Here is a 24,638-nt window from a genome sequence, read left to right on the forward strand (position 1 = left end):
TTGGGCTATTAGTTGATCAATTCGGCTGTTCAATTGATTAAATTTCTCCTCATTTTCGACCTGAGCCACGTTGACGTATGCTCTAGGGCCATTCCGAGCCTCGAGGGCTCGTTTCGCCGCTAGATATGACAATCCTTGATCAATTTTAATGTGCTGGATTTCGGATTCCACCTTGTATAAAGGGCACGATCGTTCGGATAGTGCATGTTCACTACTTTGACATTTGTAGCAGAATTTTTCCTGTTGACAACTGTTGTCCTCAGTGATGGTATGCGACCTAGAGCATTTGCCGCAGATTGGCTGTTTAGCCTGGCACCTGCTACTCGTATGGCCAAATCCCCAGCAGATAAAGCATTGCATTGGGGACGGATAGTAGGGTCTCGTGCGGCAACGAATGTATCCAAAATCGATGTAGGGGGGCATGACGGTTCCACGAACCGTAATAACGATGGATGGGGTGTTTTCTTTTGTTGAGCCATTCTTGCGTGTGATTCGTCTCACCTGTTTTATTCCCTGGTCTTTCAGCTCAGCTAATAATTCGGCCTCGGACATGCTAGCTACGTCTCGGCAGCTGACAACACATCGCGTAACGTTGAGGTTCGGATGCTCAACCACAGTTATTTTCGTGCCATCAATCAGCTTGTTCATTTGCAATAAGGAGTTACATTGCCTGATACTTCTGACCTTAAGGGCGTAAGAAGTCCCTTGGAGTTCAGGGAACGCACCATCTATCTTCCCGCCGACCTGCTGCTGTATGGATTTCTTGATTGAGAATGGAGACTTCGGAAGAGAACCGTTTACCGCTGACATTCTTAGGACGTAAAGAGTACCGTGGTTATTGTTGCCATCCATATACGAAGGAATAGTAGGACCAGTAAAGCTACCGTCGATCATCCTGGCTCCTCCAGGAGGTGGATCATTCATCCATGGGGATTCATTCTCCGCCATCGCTGCCACAGCGGCAGCTGCCGCCGTGCAACCCTTCCACTCGTTTTTCTTCGGTTCGTTTTTCCGAACTGAGACGAGACCTAATCACCACAGAAACCGAAAAACCAATCAGAGCTCTATTCTCTTCGCCACTCTCTTTCACTTAGCTTCAAGGCCAATCGGGTCCCAATCACGATCCACCGAAAGTACCGAATACGGAGGTTCTTGATTTTCTTTTTCTGATCCACTTAAGTCTCACTTTCCTCTCGTTCGCTTTCCACTATAGTTCAAATTCGACGACGATACCGAGCACCCGCTCCACCGAGGGAGGTAAGTATGGGTGGGTATGTTACGATGAACAACTCTCGCGAAATAGATCCGGGGTCAACCCGGGTCAGTTACGGTTAATGAACTGACGCTGACTTGGCGGTTCAAGCACTTAACTTAAAGTTACACGCCACGGAACAATAACGATAAAAACTTTGACCGGACAAATAAAATTTTTAACGGAAAAATACAGGCGAATACAAGTTAAAAGGCCACAATGCCGAACGAGATCCATTAATTACGTAACGCAAAAATTGGTAATTTTCAAACCCCCTCCCCCCTATGTCACACTTTTTGTATGAAACATTTAAAATTTTTGTAAGGATCGTCACACTTCGCTTATCCCCCTCACCCTCTAAGCGTTACGTAATGTGGATGATCCCCTACAGGACTTTCATGACTATTGGAGCCTTTCCAGCCTCTTGTAAGGAGGCTTCCGATCCTCTTAAATGGTGCCTTTCGAGTCACTTAAAAGGAGCATTTTGATAGGACGCTTCCAATGTTTCAGAGCCTCTTGAGAAAAGGCTTTCGAGTCTTTTCAAAGTAGGCTTCCAGGCGTCTTGAAAGCAGGCCTCCGATCTCTTGAAAGGAGGCTTCCGGGTCTCTAGAAAGACTTCCGATCTTTTTGAATTGAGGCCTCTTAAAAAAAGAATGTTTCAGAGCCTCTTGAAAAGAGGCTTTCGAGTCTTTTCAAAGTAGCTTCCGAGCCTCTAGAAAGATTTCCGATCTTTTAGTATTGACGCTTCCGAGCCTCTTAAAATGAGCCTTCCGAGCTTCTTGAAAGAAAGTTTCATAGCTTCTTAAAAAAAGGCTTCCGAGCCTCTTGAAAGGAGGCTTCCGGGCCTCTTGAAAGGAGGCTTCCGGACCTCTTGAAAGGAGGCTTCCGGGCCTCTTGAAAGGAGGCTTCCGGGCCTCTTGAAAGGAGGCTCCCGGGCCTCTTGAAAGGAGGCTTCCGGGCCTCTTGAAAGGAGGCTTCCGGGCCTCTTGAAAGGAGGCTTCCGGGCCTCTTGAAAGGAGGCTTCCGGGCCTCTTGAAAGGAGGCTTCCGGGCCTCTTGAAAGGAGGCTTCCGGGCCTCTTGAAAGGAGGCTTCCGGGCCTCTTGAAAGGAGGCTTCCGGGCCTCTTGAAAGGAGGCTTCGGCCTCTTGAAAGGAGGCTTCCGGGCCTCTTGAAAGGAGGCTTCCAGGCCTCTTGAAAGGAGGCTTCCGGGCCTCTTGAAAGGAGGCTTGGGCCTCTTGAAAGGAGGCTTCCGGGCCTCTTGAAAGGAGGCTTCCGGGCCTCTTGAAAGGAGGCTTCCGGGCCTCTTGAAAGGAGGCTTCCAGGCCTCTTGAAAGGAGGCTTGAGAGCCTCTTGAAAGGAGGCTTCTGAGGCCTCTTGAAAGGAGGCTCTGAGCCTCTTGAAAGGAGGCTTCCAGGCCTCTTGAAAGGAGGCTTCTGAGCCTCTTGAAAGGAGGCTCTGGGCCTCTTGAAAGGAGGCTTCCGGGCCTCTTGAAAGGAGGCTTCCGGGCCTCTTGAAAGGAGGCTCTGAGCCTCTTGAAAGGAGGCTTCCTGAGCCTCTTGAAAGGAGGCCTGAGCCTCTTGAAAGGAGGCTTCCTGAGCCTCTTGAAAGGAGGCCTGAGCCTCTTGAAAGGAGGCTTGAGCCTCTTGAAAGGAGGCTTCTGAGCCTCTTGAAAGGAGGCTTCTGAGCCTCTTGAAAGGAGGCTTCCAGGCCTCTTGAAAGGAGGCTTCTGAGCCTCTTGAAAGGAGGCTTCTGAGCCTCTTGAAAGGAGGCTGAGCCTCTTGAAAGGAGGCTCGAGCCTCTTGAAAGGAGGCTTCTGAGCCTCTTGAAAGGAGGCTTCCAGGCCTCTTGAAAGGAGGCTTGAGCCTCTTGAAAGGAGGCTGAGCCTCTTGAAAGGAGGCTTCTGAGCCTCTTGAAAGGAGGCTTCTGAGCCTCTTGAAAGGAGGCTGAGCCTCTTGAAAGGAGGCCTGAGCCTCTTGAAAGGAGGCTTCCAGGCCTCTTGAAAGGAGGCTCTGAGGCCTCTTGAAAGGAGGCTTGAGCCTCTTGAAAGGAGGCTTGAGCCTCTTGAAAGGAGGCTTGAGCCTCTTGAAAGGAGGCTTCTGAGCCTCTTGAAAGGAGGCTTGAGCCTCTTGAAAGGAGGCTTCTGAGCCTCTTGAAAGGAGGCTCTGAGCCTCTTGAAAGGAGGCTTCTGAGCCTCTTGAAAGGAGGCTTCCGAGCCTCTTGAAAGGAGGCTTCTGAGCCTCTTGAAAGGAGGCTTCCAGGCCTCTTGAAAGGAGGCCTGAGCCTCTTGAAAGGAGGCCTGAGCCTCTTGAAAGGAGGCTTCTGAGCCTCTTGAAGGAGGCTTCCAGGCCTCTTGAAAGGAGGCTCTGAGGCCTCTTGAAGGAGGCTTCTGAGCCTCTTGAAAGGAGGCTGGAGCCTCTTGAAAGGAGGCCTGAGCCTCTTGAAAGGAGGCTTCTGAGCCTCTTGAAAGGAGGCTTCTGAGCCTCTTGAAAGGAGGCTTCTGAGCCTCTTGAAAGGAGGCTCTGAGCCTCTTGAAAGGAGGCTCTGAGCCTCTTGAAAGGAGGCTTCTGAGCCTCTTGAAAGGAGGCTCTGAGCCTCTTGAAAGAAGGCTCTGAGCCTCTTGAAAGAAGGCTTCTGAGCCTCTTGAAAGGAGGCCTGAGCCTCTTGAAAGGAGGCTTCCTGAGCCTCTTGAAAGGAGGTTTCCGGAGCCTCTTGAAAGGAGGCTCTGAGCCTCTTGAAAGGAGGCTTCTGAGCCTCTTGAAAGGAGGCTTCCGGGCCTCTTGAAAGGAGGCCTGAGCCTCTTGAAAGGAGGCTTCCCGAGCCTCTTGAAAGGACGCCTACGAGCCTCTTGAAAGGAGGCTTCCGAGCCTCTTGAAAGGAGGCTTCCGAGCCTCTTGAAAGGAGGCTTCCGAGCCTCTTGAAAGGAGGCTTCCGAGCCTCTTGAAAGGAGGCTTCCGAGCCTCTTGAAAGGAGGCCTCCGGGCCTCTTGAAAGGAGGACTCCGAGCCTCTTGAAAGGAGGCCTCCGGGCCTCTTGAAAGGAGGACTCCGGGCATCTTGAAAGGAGGCTTCCGGGCCTCTTGAAAGGAGGATTCAGAGCCACTTTGAAGGAGGATTCCAAGTCACTTTGAAGGATGATTCCAAGCCTCATGAAGGGAGGCTTCCAAGCCTCATGAAAAGACTTTTGAAAGAAGATTACCGGGCTTCTTGAAAGGAAGTTTCCGAACGTCTTGAAAGGAGTCCTCTGAGCCTCTTGAATGGAGTCCTAAGAGCCTATTGAAAGAGGCTTCCGAGCTTCTTAAAGGAAGCCTCAGAGTCTCTGGAAAGTAGGCTTTCAAGCATCTTAAAAGAAAAGCATATTCAACTTCATACAACACACATATTATTCAACATTTTGTTTCGATCTGGTAGATTGCAATTCCCGTTACGTTGAGATATGGATACTCGGAAGTAGTTATTATTTATTTATTCAGACTAAGGCCGAAGTGGCCTGTGCGGTATATAAGAGTCTTCTCCATTCGGCTCGGTCCATGGCTACACGTCGCCAACCACGCAATCTACGGAGGATCCGCAAGTCATCTTCCACCTGATCGATCCACCTTGCCCGCTGCGCACCTCGCCTTCTTGTGCCCGCCGGATCGTTGTCGAGAACCATTTTCACCGGGTTACTGTCCGACATTCTGGCTACGTGCCCGGCCCATCGCAGTCGTCCGATTTTCGCGGTGTGAACGATGGATGGGTCTCCCAACAGCTGATGCAACTCGTGGTTCATTCGCCTAAGCCACGTACCGTCCGCCATCTGCACCCCACCATAGATGGTACGCAGCATCTTCCTTTCGAAAACTCCAAGTGCGCGTTGGTCCTCCACGAGCATTGTCCAGGTCTCGTGTCCGTAGAGGACTACCGGTCTAATTAGCGTTTTGTAGTTTGTCAGTTTGGTACGGCGGCAAACTCTATTCGATCGGAGCGTCTTGCGGAGTCCAAAGTACGTACGATTTCCAGCCACTATGCGTCTCCGAATTTCTCTGCTGGTGTCATTTTCGGCAGTCACCAGTGGAAGTAGTGCGTAACGGTAATTAAATTCGGCCATATCGCCAGGCTCAGTACAACACTGAAGCTGACAATATGGCGTCCCTAACCCCGAATCCCAAGGTGTCAGGCGACCCGTGCCGAAATGATGAATGACCTGGGGGGTGAAACAATTAGACAGGTCGTTAACGGAGCCTGTGGGAGTTCCACAGAGCGAGGGCTGCTTCGGTGGCAAGCGGGTGGTACCCACACGCACACACCCCCAAGTGGTGCACATGTAGCGGAAGGGAGCTGGGGGTATTACTCGCAATACCCCCACAGAGTAAGGGACCGAGTGCAAGGGTGAGCAGAGCACACAAGTAAGCCTCGCATGGTACGCATGGTCAGTAGTGTTTGAATGACTGAAGTCTGGTGAGTCCTGGCAGGAGTGTCGGGGGGTTGATGCTTCTGCGGCACCTCAGAAATTGAAGACGTGTAAGGTAAGTGGTGCCACTCCGTTGTTGGACGGGGTGATCACCACACTGATCGAGGACTACCTGGGCTACGAACTACCAACAGGGGGGTATCTCCTGCACGATACCCATAGGGTGTCCCTGTTGGGTGCCAAAGTCCGGGTAGGTGAGTGTTAGGCACGCGTGACGCTAGGCCTGGCAGGAGTGTCGGGGAGCAGATACCTCTGACGCACCTCAGAATTAGGGAACTCGAAAGTCTCGCTATGACTGGCAGGAATATCGGGGGGTTGATGCTTCTTCAGCACCTCAAAAATAGGAGACATGATAGGGTCTGCCTCGTAGCTAAGGTAGGAGCTGCATAGGAGCTACCAACCTAGGGTCGCCTCCGTCTTAGTAGACAATTGGGCGCAATGCGCAATAGTCATCCCCGAAACGAAGTATTGCTTAATTGTGGGCCGGGGGAATGACTGGAGAGGAAAGAGTTGGTTTTAGTGGGTCGAAAATGGTGATCCCATTCCCACACTACCTGGGTTCGCCTCCCCAGGAGTCTGGTCGCAGATTTCCATTACCTTCGTTGAAAAAATGGTAGATTGCACTAAAATGTTAAAAAAATTGTTCATTCGACGTATTGTCCTTTTGATCTATTGTTTATAGCCCACAGATTCAATAGGCTTTGATTTACTGATCGCAATACATACATACATAAAAGACAATGTTTTGAAACAATAAAATTACACTCCATCAATGAGTTTTGATTGGAATTGTAACACATCCGCCATTACACATTTTTGTCCGAGGTACCCACTAGGGCCAGCGAAGGTTCCTCCAGGGGTACATGTACCCCACGTTGAGAACAGCTGCACCAGACATGTATTATAATATTCTACCTTCAACATGGCCTCATCCAGTACCTTTTTGGGTCAGCCAGTGGTACTTAGAACGAGGACAGATATGTATCTATGTAACTCTTCCGTAACCGAATCGCGTTATCCTGGCTTTAGAAACCTTTTAGCGCTTCGACCAGGTCGTCGGCTTTGGCGATTTAATCCTGTCCTTGGCACTGGATTACTTCTACTCTGTCGTAATCTAAGAAGATGGCGTTTGCACCATTTTCTAATGTTTACGCGTACTACTCGGTCGAACTCTTCAACAGAAGAAATGAAGAACTTATATATTATTATTTTACCAGTTCAGGGCAGCATCCCGCCTAATGATGGACATCATTTCGCCTTTCTGCGATCGTTTGATGCAATTGATTTTATGATAACTCTTAGCACTCTGAAGGTTGCGAGGCCCGTGAACTAAGTACGTAAAGGGCTAAGTCGTTTATTTTCTCACGACTCAAGTTAACAAAAACATATTTTGAATGAAAAAAATCTTACATGTTGCGACAGTGAGTTGAAAAACCCAAGAAAATCTCTGATAAAGGTAGAAACAAAGATGATTTGTTGATATTTAATAAAATTTCAATGCAATATCTCTATGTAAGAGTTTAATTAAATTCTGATATTTTCATACAAAAGAATTGCGGCTTCGCAAACTAGTTTGAGAATCCTAATATTTGCACTATTTTTTTAGATTTTGTGAGATTTTTTTAATCAATTTATCCTTTGTTTTATAATTCTGGAAATATTTTAAGGATTTTTCAAACAATCATTGAGATCTGGAAGAGATGTTATTGAAGGCGTGAATAAAGGACACATGAAAACCGCATTTAAATGAGATTTTGTGAATAAACTTGATAATGGGGGAGGAAATTCGACTGCCGCCCGAGCTCTTTTCGGTTTTAACAGGAACTACAATATATTTACTGTGAGAAAGTTTTGTATGTTTTCGTCAGAGTTTGAAAGGCTGGTAGATCTTTCTTCGTAACACACCAGGAAAAAGAAAAAAATTGACATAAAAAAGCATGAACTTCCAAAACGCATATGTTGCAAATAAGCTGCTGATCCTTTTAATTTGCGTGTATGATCGTGTATTGATTAACACACAGAACGATCTCGTGATCATCCACCAAACTTCAATCTGGTTTGTGCAATCGGTAAATGTTGATTAATTAGTAGGCGTTTGAACGCGTTTGAACACATAGACCACATCCATTTTCATATTAAAAATGTCTAGTATTTGATAGGGTTTTGGAAAATTCACATTATAAAAAAATGCATTATTTAGGGAAAAATATAATTATTAATCGCTTCTACCCTGAAAATAAATCAAGCAGTCTCTCATAATTCATCATGATCACTTCGTCAATGCGAGCACACCTCCCTAATACTCATCCTCTGTGCAACCATTGGGTGCAACATTCTTCAATTACTTAATTATCTTGAGCAGCAAGGCTGCGATTTGTCACGCCAGTGCAAAACGCTTCAATTTATCACAAATTAGAGGGCTCTAGAGAAAAATCGCACCACATCTCCGTCAAAGGAGCGAAGAAAGTGCAACAAATGCCTTAACTGACTGGAAACTACGGAAAGAATGTGTCACTCACTTTTCGCGATCATTGCGATGCGATCTACGAACAGCGCGCGCGGACAGACCTTTCCGAAACCGCGAACGAGACGAGAGCGAATGAATGAACAGAACACACAAATGATAGATCTCTGGGTGCGCCTCTTTAGGACAGTGTTTATTTGCACCCTTCCCCGTGTTCAGCGCCTGTTTGGTTTCTCCTGCACCCATCATCCACTTTTCAACTATTGCGAGATAGTCGTCCATCGACGGGGAAGGAGGTGGAGGCGATAATTAACAAGAAAGTGGAAAATTGCATCAACATTATCTTTCGCCCGTCAATTAACTCCGTTTCTTCGGGGAAGGAGGTAGCTACAAATATTTATATTGTACGTCGTCGGCGATAGACCGATACGGTATGGTACTGTCAAGGCGGCACGTTTACACGGTCGGTGCGCACACGCGGAAGAAAATGCGTGCGGTTTTCCTTTTTCTGTGATGTTCCACGCACCCGTACAATGGTCGAAAATGTAGCGCTATGAAGACCAAAACAAATTATTCCAAAACACGCTTATAATTGGCAATTATGATTTTTTTTTCACCTTATGTCTAATTGGATATGTGTACATAAGTCGATTGATCGAATCGTATTTCTGAAACTCTGTTCGTTATAGGCAAGATGAGTTTACGATCGACCTACCTCAATTTCCTGTCTCGTCAAGGGATCTTGATCTCGTGCATGCTTGTTCATGGTGCATCTCAGACACTTAAAAGCCATAGTCGGCCTTTTTACAGTTGTAGGTTTCTCATTTTCAAGAATATTCTATTTCCAATGGCGACTACATCAAGCTACGACATTGAACGTACAAATCACTGCTCTTTTTGACCTTGTGGTCGAATAATGTTGGTTTTCATACGATAGTTTGATGTCAACCCGTTAATAAGAATTGTTTCTTACCAACGATAAAAAAACACCCACAGTAAATCCGTATGCATTTTTTATTTATTTATTTTTTTAATCCGACTGGAAATCCCTGCTGATTCTATTGAAATCGTGTAAAATAGAGACATAGTTCTACGCGTTTCCTATTAGTTGTGTATGCGTAACATATTTTAATGATTGAATTCGTTGCACTTTCGACCACTGTGTCCCATCGCGAACCACACATGGTGCGTACGTAGGTCCACAATTTAGGGAAATTGCCGTCAATATCCGAGAGTATTTATATATCATATAAGTGTACGTAGCATTAACCGCCTGTAGCTGTAGTTCGCTGTTGTGTAATCCCATTAGTTAACTTCTTGCTGTGTTGACCCTAATTTGTGCCGTCAGGTGGCGGAGGCGGTAATGGTGGTGGTGGTGGTGGAAATAACCCAGGCTATGTAAATGACATCCAATCGCACCTGCACCACCCTTCATCACAGCAGAAGCAGAACATCTTTGCCTCCTCCGGAAGCGGCGGTGGAGGCGGAGGAGGTGGTGGCGGCGGTGGTAGCCGAGAGCGCAATGACCGCTCCAGTGGCGGACACCACCATTCCCAGCAGCAGCAGCAGCAGATCCAAAACAGAACCAGACGCAGTACCCAGCGAAGGGTTACCCATAACGAAAAGCGATACCACTCAGGTTAGCAGTAATATTCATTGGGAACAACAATTCGATCGAACCCATCATAATATCTAGAAATCGCTGCACGATCATCTTCTCGTCAATTCATATCATTCGAATACAAAGCCAGATACAGAACAGAAATTTTGGGAAACGCTATATTTAGACGTTAATAGAATGTTTGGCTTAATTTAGAATTGAAGTGCCAGAAACTGAACACTTCAAAGTTGGTTTATCAATTCGCTTTTTCATACATCAGGTTATTTAATTTTTTGTTAAGTCTGTTTGTTTTACTGTTGATTTTAAAAGGGTTTTGTTTCCGCATGTGACTGATAGTTCTTATTAGAGATTTTACTATATTTGCAATTTGAAGTAAAGTTCATAAAATAATTTGTATGCTAACATTGTGTCATCTTTTTGTGTTGTAAGATTGGTAAGATTGTTTTAGGGTTATTTTGGATCATCAGAATTGTCTTTGAGCTCAGAACATAAGATCTACGTACATCCACGACACTATCTTTTTTCGTCACTAAAAGCTTCAATTACATATTGAAGCTTTTAGTGACGAAAAATCCATTACATTTTCATGGTAGATCAACGGACATTATTGTGTCATAGTTTAGTATATTCTGGCCCAGAATTTCTGGGTCGTCCAAACTGTTTATGAGTTTCGTAGATCACGCTACGTAGATAAACGCTACAGTACTTTTTCGTTAATCAATGTTTTGATATGTATTTAATCAAAATCACAACATGTCCTGAAGGCCAACCAGCATCGTTAAATAGTTATGGAATATTATGAATGGTCCAAACTGTTCTTGAGGACTTGAGTTGTACAGCTGCGAAAGTAGCCTTTTACGTCACCCAAAGTTTTCAAATGTATTCAACCATATTCACCACATCTTTTGATATGTTTTTGGTCATCCTATCTGCCCTTGAATACAGCCACGAAGTTTTTTTAATCGCCAATCGAACCTCCGATATATCCAAGCTTAATCTGGAATAGGGCACTGCACGGACTGCTTTGTCTCTTTCTCGCTACAAAGAAATTAGAAAGCAACAAGGCCAGTAAACGTCAAAATTTATAAGGAACGAAAGAGAAAGAGATGTTTCCGTGCAGTGCCCTATAATGCCTATAATGGTGATTGTCGTAAGCAGTGGCGTAGTCAGAAAATTAATTGGTGGGGGTACTTCTGACATTTTTTTTTAATTTGAGAGGGTTCTTCTAAAATTGATGGAGAATGCTCCCCACCGACTTCCTCTCTTTCAAGTAAAAGTGACAAGCCGATGATTTCTTTGCGGTTTATCAACTCAGAAATATAGGGAAAATGTGAACTTGCATTCTGAGGTTATAAAGCGCAAATAAATCCACTGCTGTCACTTTTATTTAAATGAAAAGAAGTCGACGAAGAGAATCTTCTCTTGCGACATTCGCCCTTCTACCAGATGGTGTTTGATATATTTAACTATAATAATCACATACATACAGTGACTTCGAGACACGAAACAAGATTTTTTGAAATCATTGTCATTGCTGATCGTAAAACCAGGTTACAGTTCGTGTTTGAGTGATAAAACGGCCTACTTTTCCATACCAATGGAATGGGTGCCGTGCTTTAATGGCCATTATGCAACTAAAATGGGTTGCATAATAGTAGTTTATGCAACTAGTTTCAAAAAGATGTTTTTTTCAGCACGAGTTGTACTACGAGTGCTGAAAAAATCGAGTTTTGCGACGAGTTGAAAACGCTATTTTTTTTGCAATGCCAAAAAATAGGCTTTAATATGAAAAATCTGTACCAAAATGGTACAGACTATTTCGCATATTCCATGCTATCGTGCCACATTACATAGTTCGACAAGCAACTCATTTGAGTTGCATAATAGTTATTTCGTTGGAATAGAAAAGTAGGCCGTTTTATCACTCAAAAACAAACTGTAAATCAGGTATTATGATCAGGAATTGCAAAAAATCCATTATAACACTCATTTGAATGGTATAATGAAACAGTACTTACATGACTACATTTTACTGAATAAGTTTGGGTATGTGGTCAAATAGTGTATTCTCTGCGTCGCGTAATAAATTAAATAGTTTGATGGACATGCCATCCAAAATCTCCAAAGGCAGTTTCATCTATCGCTTCATGGCATGTCGAGCTATGCAATGTAGCACGATAAAATGAAATCTGATTGTTCTCTGCAGCAACATGATTTATTGGAATATTAAAGCCCATTTTTCGTCATTGCAAAAAATAGCGTGTGCAACTTGTTGCAAAACTCGATTATTTCAGCACTCGTAGTATTTATCATCTTTTAAATCATCTTTTTGCAAATAGTCGCACAAACTACTCATTCATTTATTTAGTTTACATCTAAACAGATAACACTGGATCAACAATTTGACGCCACAATACACGGTTCGAGGCCGCATATCTCCATCCCCGAATGCGCCCCACGTTCGACAAGTCGTTTTGCACCTGGTCTGCCCACCTCGCTCGCTGAGCTCCACACCATCTTTGCAGGGTTGCTGTCCGGCATTCTTGTAACATGCCCTGCCCATCGTACCCTTCCGGCTTTAGCTACCTTCTGGATACTGGGTTCGCCGTAGAGCTGGGCGAGCTCGTGGTTCATTCTTCGCCGCCACACACCGTCTTCTTGCACACCGCCAAAGATGGTCCTAAGCACCCGTCTCTCGAATACTCCGAGTACTTGCAAGTCCTCGAGCATTGTCCATGTTTCATGACAGTAGAGGACAACCGGTCTTATTAGCGTCTTGTACATGATACATTTGATGCGATGGTTAATCTTTTTTGATCGCAGTTTCTTTTGGTGCCCGTAGTAGGCCCGACTTCCACAGATGATGCGCCATCGTATTTCACGACTAACATTGTTATCAGCCGTTATCAAGGATCCAAGATAGACGAATTCCTCAACCAACTCGAAGGAATCCCCGTCTATCGTAACACTGCTTCCCAGGCGTCGCGCTCGGTTCCGCCCACAAGCATATACTTTGTCTTTGACGCATTCACCACCAGTGCAACTTTTGTTGCTTCACGTTTCAGGCGGATGTACAGTTCTGCCACCTTTGCAAATGTTCGGCCGACAATGTCCATGTCATCCGCGAAACAAATAAATTGACTGGATCTGTTGAAAATCGTACCCCGGCTGTTACACCCGGCTCTACGCTTGACACCTTCTAGCGCAATGTTGAACAACAGGCGCGAAAGTCCATTACCTTGTCTTGGTCCCCGGCGCGATTCGAACGAACTGGAGTGTTCGCCCGAAATCTTCACATAGTTTTGCACACCATCCACAGTTCCTTTGATCAGACTGGTGAGCTTCCCAGGGAAGCTGTTCTCGTCCATAAGTTTCCATAGCTCTACGAGGTCTATATTGTCGTATGCCGCCTTGAAACAAAAAAAAAAACAGATAGTGCGATGGGACCTGGTATTCACGGCATTTTTGAAGGATTTGCCGTATAGTAAAGATCTGGTCCGTTGTCGAGCGGCCGTCAACGAAGCCGGCTTGATAACTTCCCACGAACTCGTTCACTAATGGTGACAGACGACGGAAGATGATCTGGGATATCACTTTGAAGGCGGCATTACGGATAGTGATCGCTCGAAAGTTCACACACTCCAGCTTGTCGCCTTTCTTGTAGATGGGGCATATAACTCCTTCCTTCCACTCCTCCGGTAGCTGTTCAGTTTCCCAGATTCTGACTTAGCTTTTCCGGGCCCATCTTGATGAGCTCAGCTCCGATACCATCCTTACCAGCTGCTTTATTGATCTTTAGCTTTTGCATGGCATCCTTAACTTCCCTCAAGGTGGGGGCTGGTTAGCTTCCATCGTCCGCTGAACTGACGTAGTCATCTCCTCCGCTGCCTTGACTTTCACTGCCTGTACTCTCAGCGCCATTCAAATGTTCCTCGTAGTGCTGCTTCCACCTTTCGATCACCACACGTTCGTCCGTCAAGATGCTCCCATCCTTATCCTTGCACATTTCGGCTCGCGGTACGAAGCCTTAGCGGGATGCGTTGAGCTTCTGATAGAACTTGAGAACGGCACAGCTGTTCCATCTCCTCGCACTCCGCTTCTTCCAGGCGTCGTTTCTTCTCCTGAAAAAGCGGGTCTGCTGTCTCCGCTTCCGTCTATAACGTTCCACGTTCTGCTAAATACCTTGCTGCAGCGCGACCGCCCGCGCTGCGTTCTTCTCCTCCAGAATCTGTCTGCACTCTTCGTCGAACTAATCGTTCCGTCGACTTCGTCCCATATACCCGACGTTGTTCTCCGCTGCGTCGTTAATGGCTGCTTTGACTGTATTCTAGCAGTTCTCAAGAGGGGCCCCATCGAGCTCACCCTCTTCCGGCAACGCTGCCTCGAGATGCTGCGCGTATGCATTGGCGACATCAGGTTGCTTCAGTCGCTCTAGGTCGTACCGCGGCGGTCGTCGGTACCGAACATTGTTGATGACGGATAGTTTTGGGCACAGTTTAACCACAGAGAACAGACGTTGAAGCTGCACTCGCCATGTTGTGATAACTTTTTACTGTTCATTTTGAAATAACTTTGGAATGTCGCCGTTATCCCGAGCATAATCAGCGCTAGCGTCATCAAAAAATGCCACTGTGCGCTAGTGTCGTTACGCACGCAGGAGCATAGCAGCGCCATCGTGTTGTCAAAATGAGATTGTGAGTTGCAATGTCGACGTCGATGGCGTTGAGGTTCGGTGTGTTTGTTTACACATGTTTTGCAAGAAATTTTGTTCGAGCCTCCATGTCTGTTCTCTGTGGTTTAACCATCACCAGATAGTGGTCAGAGTCGATGTTAGCGCCACGATATGTCCTGACGTCGATAATGTCGGGGAAGTGCCGTCCATCAATCAAAACGTGGTCGATTTGTGATTCCGTCTGCAGTGGTGATCTCCAGGTGTACCGATACTGGAGGCTGTGTTGGAAGTAGCTGCTGCGAATGGCCATATTCTTGAAGGCGGCGAAATCAATTAGTCGTAGGCCGTTTTCGTTCGCCAGCCGGTGAGCGCTGAACTTTCCAATAGTCGGTCTAAACTCCTCCTCTTGGCCAACCTGAGCGTTCAAATCTCCTATGATGATTTTGACGTCGTGGCTTGGGCAGCTGTCGTACTCACGTTCCAGCTGCGCGTAGAATGCGTCCTTATCATCATCAGTGCTTCCGGAGTGTGGGCTATGGACGTTGATTATGCTGAAGTTGAAGAACCGGCCTTTGATCCTCAACCTGCACATTCTTTCATTGATCGGCCACCACCCGATCACGCGCCTTTGCATATCGCCCATCACTATGAAAGCTGTTCCCAGCTCGTGTGTGTTGCCGCAGCTCTGGTAGATGGTATGATTACCTCTAAATGTTCGCACCATTAATCCCTTCCAACAAACCTCCTGTAGCGCTACGATGCCGAATCCACGGTCCTTGAGCACATCGGCGAGTATGCGTGTGCTCCCGATGAAGTTGAGAGATTAGCAGTTCCACGAACCGAGTTTCCAATCGCTAGTCCCTTTTCGTCGCAGTGGTCTTCGCCGATGGTTCCGGTACGTACTCTCTTGTAGATTGTTCGTTGCGTATGTTTTTTTTAAAGGCTGGTTTGCAGCGCCTGACATCAAACCACCTAATTTTCCGGAGGACCATTCCTTATTAATTCCGTTGGACCATGGTGCGCAGTTTCACTTAGAGTCCCTCGCTGGCACTCGAAGGATGATCAGCCGCTCCTAATATGGAGAACAGACGCTCAGTAAGATTTGTACCTTCGGAGAGAAGCAAACAACCCCTTCTTGCCGTGCCGTTCACAAACTACTATTTATACTGAAAAAAGATTTTTAGATCTCAAGTCCTGAGCTGATGGAATGAGCCAGAATATCCCAAAACTATCTCATGGTGTCTGTAGATTTCCAGGAGACGTGATGGATATGGTTGAAAACATATTGAAACTTTGAGTTACGTGAAAAGCGTTTCTAGCACCAGTGGATTCATGTCCCAAACTGAAGGACAGTTTGGATGATCCAGAATATATTAAAACTATCTTACGATATTTTTTGACCTTCCAGGAGATGTTATGCAAATGGTTGAATACATATTGAAACTTTGAGTAACGGAAAAGGCTACTTCCGCAGCTGTAGATCTCAAGTCCCGAACTCAAGGATAGTTTGGTTGACCCAAAATATATCGCAACAATTACCCAAATTTTCGTTGACCTTCTAAGCGATGTAATTCAATATCGAAACTTTAAGTAATGTGAAAAGCTTTTTTAGCAAGAATAGCTTGAATGACCAAGGATATCATAAATCTATCTAAAACGGTTGAATACTTTTCAACACTTTGGGTAACGGCAAAAGCTACTTTCGCTGCTAAAGCCTAGTATGCAGTTCTCAAGGAAAACGGTCAAGGAAAATTTCGAGTTATTACCAAAGGAATTTTGACAATTAAAAACAGTAGGCGAAAAACAAAATATTTTCTGTGTTCATTCGTTAGTCGATTTGGTGGTGTTGCGAGTCAAGCGGAGCAAATACAGTACCAAACGCAAAAGCTTCATGATGCCTGAGAGCTGCTTTATTCGCAACCGACTTTGTGAATCATTTCCGTTTTTCCTCCGGGAATTCCTAAGGGAATTCCTCCGGGAATACCTCCGGGAATTCCTCCAGGAATTTCTCCAGGAATTCCTCCAGGAATTTCTCCAGGGATTCCTCCGGGAATTCCTCCAAGAATTCCTCCGGAAATTACTCCAATTTCCGGAGGAATTCCCGAAGAAATTTTCCGGAAAAATTCCTCCAAGAATTTCATCGGGTATTTCTTCGGGAAATCCTCCTGAAATTCCTCCGAGAATTCCTCCTTCCTGAAGACATTTTTGAAAAAAATCATGGAGTAATTTTCGGAGGATTTGATTATGGAAGTCCCGGAGAAATTCCAGGAGGAAATCCCGCGAAAACTCCTGGAGGAATTCCAGAAACAACTTCCGGAGGAATTTTTGGGAAATTCTCGATGGGATTCTCCAGAAATTCCTCCGAGAATTCCTTTGGGAATTCCTCCAAGAATTTCTACAAGAATTCCTCTAAGAATTTCTATAAGTCCTCTAAGAATTTCCCAGAAGAGTCTATTCTTGGCGAAATTCCTGGAGAAATTCTTGGGGGTAGATCCAGAGGAATTCCTGGAAAAATTCTTGGAGGAATTCTTGGAGGAGTTCCTGGACGTATTCCCGAAGGAATTCCTGGAGGAATTCTCGGAGAAATTCACTGCGTAATTCCCGGAGGAACTCCGGGGTGATTCCCGGGGGAACTCTGGGCTAATTCCCGGATAAATTCCTGTACGAAACCTCAATCCATTCCTACGATAATTCCTTCGAGAATTTCTTCGGGAATTCCTGCGGGAATTTCTTCTGGAATTTCTCCGGGAATTCCTTCGGGAATTTCTCCGGGAGTTCTTCCAAGAATTCCTTCGGGATTTCCTCCAGGAATTCCTTCGAGAATTTCCTGAAAATTCCTCCAGAAATTGTTCCAGGAATTCCTCCAGGAGTTTTTCCGGGATTTTCTCCTGGAATTCCTCCAGCACTTCCAGGGAATTCCTCCAAAAATTTGGTATTTCTTCGGGATTTTTTTCGGAAATTCCTCTGGAAATTATTTCCGGAGGCATTCCCGGATAAATTCCCGAAGGATTTCCCAACCTACCAGAGATTTTCCCGAAGGAGAGGATTTTGGTTTCCTCCAGGAATTCCATCGGGAATTCCTCCTGGAATTCCTTCGAGCTTCCCAAAGCTATAACTTCTTCAGGAATTCCTTCGGGAATTTCGTAAATATTTATCCGGGATATTCTTCCTCCAGGAATTCCTTCGAGCATATCCTGAAAATTCCTCCGGAAATTGTTCCAAGAATTCCACCAAGAGTTTTTTCAGGATTTCCTCTTGCAATTCCTCCAGGACTTCCTTAAACAAATCCTCCGGAAATTACTCCAGAAAATCTTTCAAGAATGTCTTCAGGAATTCTTCCGGGAAAAACTCTAGGAAGAACTCCGCTATTTCGTCCCAAAGTTCCTGTGGGAGTTCATATGAGATTTCTTCCAGAAATGGCTGCAAAAATTCTTCCGGGGTTTCCTCCGGTAATTCCTTAAGGATTTCTTCCTGGAATTCCTCAAGGATCTCCTCCGGGAATTACTCCTGGAATTCCTTCCACAATTCCTCCGAGAATTCCTCCCAGTTTCTACGGAAATTTCTCCAGGAATTGCTCCTGAAATCCTCCAGGACTTCCTCAAAGAATTTCTCCAAAAACTCCTCCGGGATTTTCTTCAGGAATTCCTCAGAGATTTCTTTCGGGAATTCCTTCTGGAATTCTTTTGAGAATTTCTTAAAAATTCCTCCAGGATTTATTTCTGAAATTCTTCCAGGAATTCTTCTAAGATTTTCTCCATTTTCTTACCTTTCTGTCGACCGGTTTCGGGCGCGATGTCACCCATCTTCAGGACAATGTCCGACTGGTTACTTTTAGGGGAGGCTAATGTATAGCTGTGTTGGTTAAACTGTAGAGGCAGGACATAATGGGGGGATCATCTTCATTCATCAATGGTTTTTTGGTGTTGGTGATGAACATTGATTCCCAAGAGTTGAGGTGTGATGGTTTCCTGATGGATTTGATGAGTTTCGCGCTGTTCCAATCAATTTCATGATTGAGTTCGTCCGTGTGTGCAGCCAGAAAACGGACGAACCCAATCATGAAATTGATTGGAACAGCGCAAAACTCATCAAATCCATCAGGAAACCATCACACCTCAACTCTTGGGAATCAATGTTCATCACCAACACCAAAAAATCATTGATGAATGACCTGCCTCTACAGTTTAACCAACACAGCTATACATTAGCCTCCCCTAAAAGTAACCAGTCGGACATTGTCCTGAAGATGGGTGACATCGCGCCCGAAACCGGTCGACAGAAACGTAATTTTTAACTCCTTTGACGATTGGAAGAACAATAAGTGTTATGTCTTGTCTCGCGTCGCGTCTTTAAGTGTCGTGTAGTTCTTACGTTAGCACAAACAAAAATCCCTTTAAAGTCAAATTATCTAACCTCATATCTTTGCTGTTGTTTCGTCAAATCCTTTACAATTACTACACATAATAATAGTTGGTCAGAATACCTATCAAACTGTTTAATTGGGTCCGCGACGTTAGGCATAATGGACGTTTGACATAATCCTGCCTTCTTTATGTCAAGGGCTGTTCTTAGGGTCATTTTATGCCTAACGTCCGTTATGCCTAATGCTCTTATGCCTAACGGTGTATACACGTTTTAATTCAAAAAATTGAAAACGTACTCTTGCCCCACTCTACTCTAAATGTCGCGCTTTTATACACAGGAACTGATGGCCTGCCACACAAGATATTTCTTTGCAAACTTCTACATCTTAATTTTTTGGCAATCTCTTCCAGTTGCCATATAATAGTTCTGTCCTGATCCAGAAAGCTGTTTAAAGTCTGCCTTGCCCAACTTGGCGTGATAGTGGTTCTGATTTTTGCCTTGTGCGAGCAAAATTTTGACGCGTTTTTCCTTTTGATTCGATGTCATATTTACAACTGAAAAGCAAATGTCATAATCAAACAGTTGACATGACTACACACACACATATCTCTTGAAAGGAGGCTTCCCAGTCTCTTAAAGAAGACTTCCGAACCTCTTGAATGGAGCCTTCTAAGGTTTCCGGTCTTGAGAGAAGGCTTCCGGCCTTTTTGGAAGGAGGATTCCGAACCTATTGAAAGGAGGCTTCCGAAAATTTTGAAAGAAGTCCTTCGAGTTAAACCCTCTGAAAGAAGGCTTCCGGCCCTTTCCAAAGGAAACTTCCGGTCCGTTTGAAAGAAGGCTTCAGGCCATTTTGAAAGGAGGCTTTCAAGCCTCTTGGAAGGATGCTTCCGAGCCGCTTGAAAAGAGCCTTCCGAGTCTTTTGAAGTTAGCCTTGCGAACAAAGGCGTAGGATTGCTAATCCGGAGATGGCAAGTTCGATTCTCGGTCCGGTCTATGATGTTTTCGGGTTGGAAACTTTCTTGAGACCCAGTGCATAGTGTATCCATTGTACTTGCCACACAAGATACATACTCATGCAATGGCGGGAATAGAAAAGCTTTAAATTAATAACTGAGGAAATGCTAGTAGAATACTAAGATGAAGAAGAAGAAGCTATAGTTTGCTACACAAAAGTACAATGATTGAATTTGTGTCAGTGTACAGAATTCCTCGTCAAATACAACTTGTTGCGAGTAATCGATAAGGACAGACAATGCTTGAAAAATGATTAAGTTCTTTGCCGCACATACATACATACAGACAGACATCATCACAATTCGTCAAGCTGAGTGGATTAGTATGCAAAAGTCGACCATCCTGTTGAAATGAATAGCAAGCCGTCAACGGCTGGGCACTTTAGGTTATGTAGAACGAATAAACTTTTAATCACAATCGTTTATATACAATTTCATTTTTGTACTTATTATCCATTTTTGCCTTTCTCGATGTCTGTCTGTAAAATGTATGTGTTTGTAAGTATGTGCTCTTTTAGGCACTTATCTTGAGCCTATCCTTTTGCATTTAAGTTGCATTTGACGGTGAATCCTGTCATTTTGTTTCCCATCTAAAATTGGCCAGATCGGGATATTGGCTCAAGAGTTATGGTCAAAATACTATTTTTATAATGCACGGCACTATTACTGCCAAGTGGATTGATTATGTGTTTGAGAAAGTTCGTATCAACTTTGGAAGTGCTATGATTCTCATGCCATGTTTAACAAACAACCTAAATAACAGTCCTTTCAGCCACCTGCTTCATAATCACCAATCACGAATCTATACTAACAACTATGTACATGAGAACTGATTTTATTAGATTTTCTATTTAATTCCGTTGGATATCGACGATTCTAGAAGCTGCATTTACAGCAGACGATCGGGTCTAAGCTAGAGCGCAATTAAAACCACCGTCTGATGAAAGCAATTAAAACGTATTTACGAGTGATATAAATTTACATTTTCTTGCTCTGTGTGGGAACTAAAATCAGACGCTAGTTGATCGCGAATTTATTTCGATTGAAACATATATTGCTCATGTTGTTGTATTCTAAGAATCGTTAGGGATTAGGTAATCCAATAGTAAGTACGATATCCTGGTTATGGTTTTTATTTGGTTTAGGAATACATTCATCCATCTATAAGCTTACGAATGTTTGTTTTTGGTTTACGTTTATTCATTTGACTTTTTTTCTTTTCTTTCTTTTGCATGTGCTGTGCGATTTGTTGTTGTGTTTTGTTTAATTCACGGGCCCATCACCAATTACCAACTACTTAACGATGCAATTCACATGCACCATTGGACATGTTCCTCACGTCACCCATTCACACGTGCACATCAAACAAATCACGCTTAAACTGTCAAACGCGACACGCAAACGTAATTGCGACCGAATGGTAGCGACGGGTCGGTCAGATCTGCCACACCCGGACAAACCGAGCTTTGATCCGCTCCGGCCATTCGAACAGTACATCCGGTCACAGTTTGCCGCCCTCGAAACGCCAAGTGCCGAACAGCTGAGAAAAGACGTGCCATCGCTAAGTACTAACTTCAGTAACCTGGCCCTGCACTCGCCGGCGATAGTGGCGGCTGCGGCAGCCCTGGCCAAGTCACCATCGACGTCCGCGAACCCTCCGGCGGACAGTCACGGCTCCCTAGCGGAGAACCAAGTCATAATGCGGCAGAAACACCACCAGTATTTACGGTCTCAGCCGCCGCAGCAGGCGGCATCGGCGGCTAGCTCTGTCCACCAGCCGCCGCCCCCACTAGAAACCAATTTCGATCGAACAAGTAATAACCAAACGTCTGGAAATAATAGTAGAAATAATAGAAGAATTGGACGACACGAGAGTCGTTACACCAGTGGTAATGATGAACATTCTTACTTATGAATTCTACTTTTGTATAAATACCGTCTGAAACGATGGAATTCGTTACTTCCTCTATCTCGTTTGGCTGTGAACCGTTTCGATACCCAATCCTCTTCTTCTACTATTCCTCTACTAACAAAAGTAATCGATTCCTAATCAATCAACTGTGACTTGAAGTGATCGGACCAGCTCTAGTGCAGACTAGTTTACTTCACTTTTTTTTCTACTTACCTTTCTAAATATTTCGTTTTCCTTTCGCATGTCAGCGTTGCAATTCGTTTGTTCCAATATTTGTGCACTCGAGTTCCGTTTCAGTTGTACGTGAAATGTTGTTTAAGGCATGTTAATTGTTTTTGTTTGTTCATCCTCTCCGTGATAGAATGAACCAAAAGTGCATGGCATATAGAAGAAAAATATTGCAACATAATTTTACCGAATAGCGAAATGAAAACGAACCTTACCCAGTACATATAGATAAGATCATGATTACATTGTATAGATATTGAAACAGTGATACCCACTTTATGCAACAACGATCCACCTATACTCACATCAATCACACTACCCTTCATCTGCTTCTGGTTTGTACATACAAAAATACAAATCAGGCTTTTAATAATTTTGTAATCTCGGTTACATCAACATCAACATCTACTATGCAATAATGTAAAGCTAAAAGTTTAAAAATCTTTTTAATTTATTTCAAACTAGCAGACCCGACAAACTTCGTTTCGCTTAAAATTAATATATTCTCTGAATATTTTTTAATATCCGCAGGTTTTTTTAGTAGACGGTTAATAAATCAATTCTCTAGGGGAGGAGTCTCGGTCACCATAAAAACATTTCTTGTCTTCAAAAACCATGATTAGTTATCGAGATATGAAGAAATGTGTGTTTCATTACAATGGGAGCCCCCTTTGCAGAAGGAGGAGGGGTGTCGATCTACCACTGACACATTTCTTGCCTTCCAAAACCTCCACATGTCAGTTTTAGTTTTGATTCCATTTGCTTGATTAATTCTCGAGTTATAAAAAAAATTGTGTTTTATTTGTATGGAAGCCCTCCTTTCAAAATGGGTGAGGGGTCACGCTAATCGGTTCAGTTGTTCCCGAGTCTATAATGGTCAGACAGACAGAAATTCATTTTTTATGTATATAGATTGCATCTAGATTTTATTTATAGGTCAACTCAAACTACATGATTTTGCAAAATAGGAATAAAATATGATTACTGTTTCTAGACAACTCGACATCAATCTGGTCAAATTGGCCGATCTATTTATTACATTTGGAGTAATGAATAGATCGTGTGATGGATCAAAGCCAAACTCAATGAATTTGCCAAATGAAGATGTAGTTGTAGATATGTTTTTACATTTTCAAGACAACTCAGGACCTGGTTGGCTACAGCGTCCATACACCTATGCCTGGCGTATTGTAGGGCTCCATAATCGTAGGTCTTGGGCGATGTTCCTCCAGTTTCCCCGAACGTTCAGGTCCGATTCCACCGCGTGCAGCCAGCGTGTTCGTGGCCTTCCACGAAGTCGACGGTCCCTATCTGGTTCTCTGTTGAATATTGTTTTCGCTATTTTTTCTTCCGACATTCGCACTAAGTGACCAGCCCACTAAAGTCTGCTGTATTTTAACCAATTCACAATATTTTCTTCTTTGTGTACTTGATACAGCTCACGATTCATGCGTCTGCGCCACACACCATTTTCTAGTTTCCGTCTGAGTATTGTACGCAGCACTTTTCGCTCGAAAACCCCGAAAGCTCTCCGGTCCGCCTCTTTTAATGTCCATGCTTCATGTCCATAAAGGGCCACTGGTAGAATCAGAGTTTTGTATAGAGCAAATTTCGTTTCCGTCTGCATGTTGCGGGACCTAAGCTGGTTACGTAATCCGTAAAAGGCCCTATTCGCAGCAGCAATACGTCTTTTCACTTCACGGGAAACGTCATTGTCACATGTCACAAGCGTTCCAAGATAAACAAATTCTTCAACAACTTCAAACACATCCCCATCAAGCACTACCTCAGCACCAACACCACTAGGTCTTCCTCTATCTCTACCTGCCACCATGTACTTTGTCTTGTTAATGGTTAAGCCTATCCTCGCCGTCTCCCTCTTCAGTGGGACAAAAGCCTCCACTACTGCTCTGCGATCGATTCCAATGAGGTCGATGTCGTTTGCAAAGCCCAGGAGCATATGTGACCGTATGATGATAGTGCCGTTCCTCTGCACGCCAGATCTCCTAATATAGACCGTTCCGATAATTATAAATACACTTTGTTTATTGAATAATTCCATTTTTTTTTTCAAGTAATCTACTGTTTTGTAGTTACATATAGCCTAGTATTCTGTATACTTTCATATAGCATCGAGTTTTCCAGAATGTTTCGAATATTTGTCATGTTCTATATTTTTTTCCTTCACAATGTTTTGAGGATTTTGCACAACATGTTTTTGGCTATTACTCAAAAAATTTCATCAATATTTGTAATGAATCCATTATATCTGACAAGTATTATAAATTTCAAAAAAAGTAAATAATTGCTATCGGAGAATTAGAACAATTTTAAATTAATAACGAATAGCACCAAAAAAAAACATTAAAAATGATTCCGAGCTCTCGTTTTCACTAATGCAACCAGTTTTTCACTTTTTGGAGCAATGTGGTCTGCGTCATTAGTGTCCAGATCAAATCCTAAGATATGTCGTACCTGAAAATGGTTTGATTCTAAGGCCACATCCGTACTAATGATGATTATCATTTTTTATAAAATAATTTTTGGGGTTTTCGGAATTTTCAGACTATTGAAGTTATTTTTCAGCCAGATCTCGTCGTTAATGCGATAATTATTATATGCGTCTGTATCGAAAATTATATTGACCTAACGGTTATACGTCC

The 24,638-nt window shown here is 44.1% G+C and overlaps 1 protein-coding gene across 14 annotated transcripts in view; it reads left to right on the top strand.

Annotated features, from left to right (window-relative positions):
- LOC134220273 (disco-interacting protein 2) overlaps positions 1-24,638 on the top strand; it is a 571,865-nt gene that overhangs the window by 500,086 nt on the left and 47,141 nt on the right. For 5 of the 14 annotated variants that reach the window (XM_062699282.1, XM_062699283.1, XM_062699273.1 and 2 more), the window contains 2 exons: positions 9,513-9,803; positions 21,260-21,724. The exons of 3 other annotated variants lie outside the window; for them this stretch is intronic. In XM_062699282.1, coding sequence (XP_062555266.1) covers positions 9,513-9,803; positions 21,260-21,724 — 756 coding nt within the window. The remainder of the gene's footprint in view (positions 1-9,512; positions 9,804-21,259; positions 21,725-24,638) is intronic. 6 more of the 14 variants (XM_062699278.1, XM_062699286.1, XM_062699279.1 and 3 more) reach the window with 3 other exon arrangements.

The sequence above is a fragment of the Armigeres subalbatus genome, chromosome 3, assembly GCF_024139115.2.
Source record: "Armigeres subalbatus isolate Guangzhou_Male chromosome 3, GZ_Asu_2, whole genome shotgun sequence".
Lineage (NCBI taxonomy): Eukaryota > Metazoa > Arthropoda > Insecta > Diptera > Culicidae > Armigeres > Armigeres subalbatus.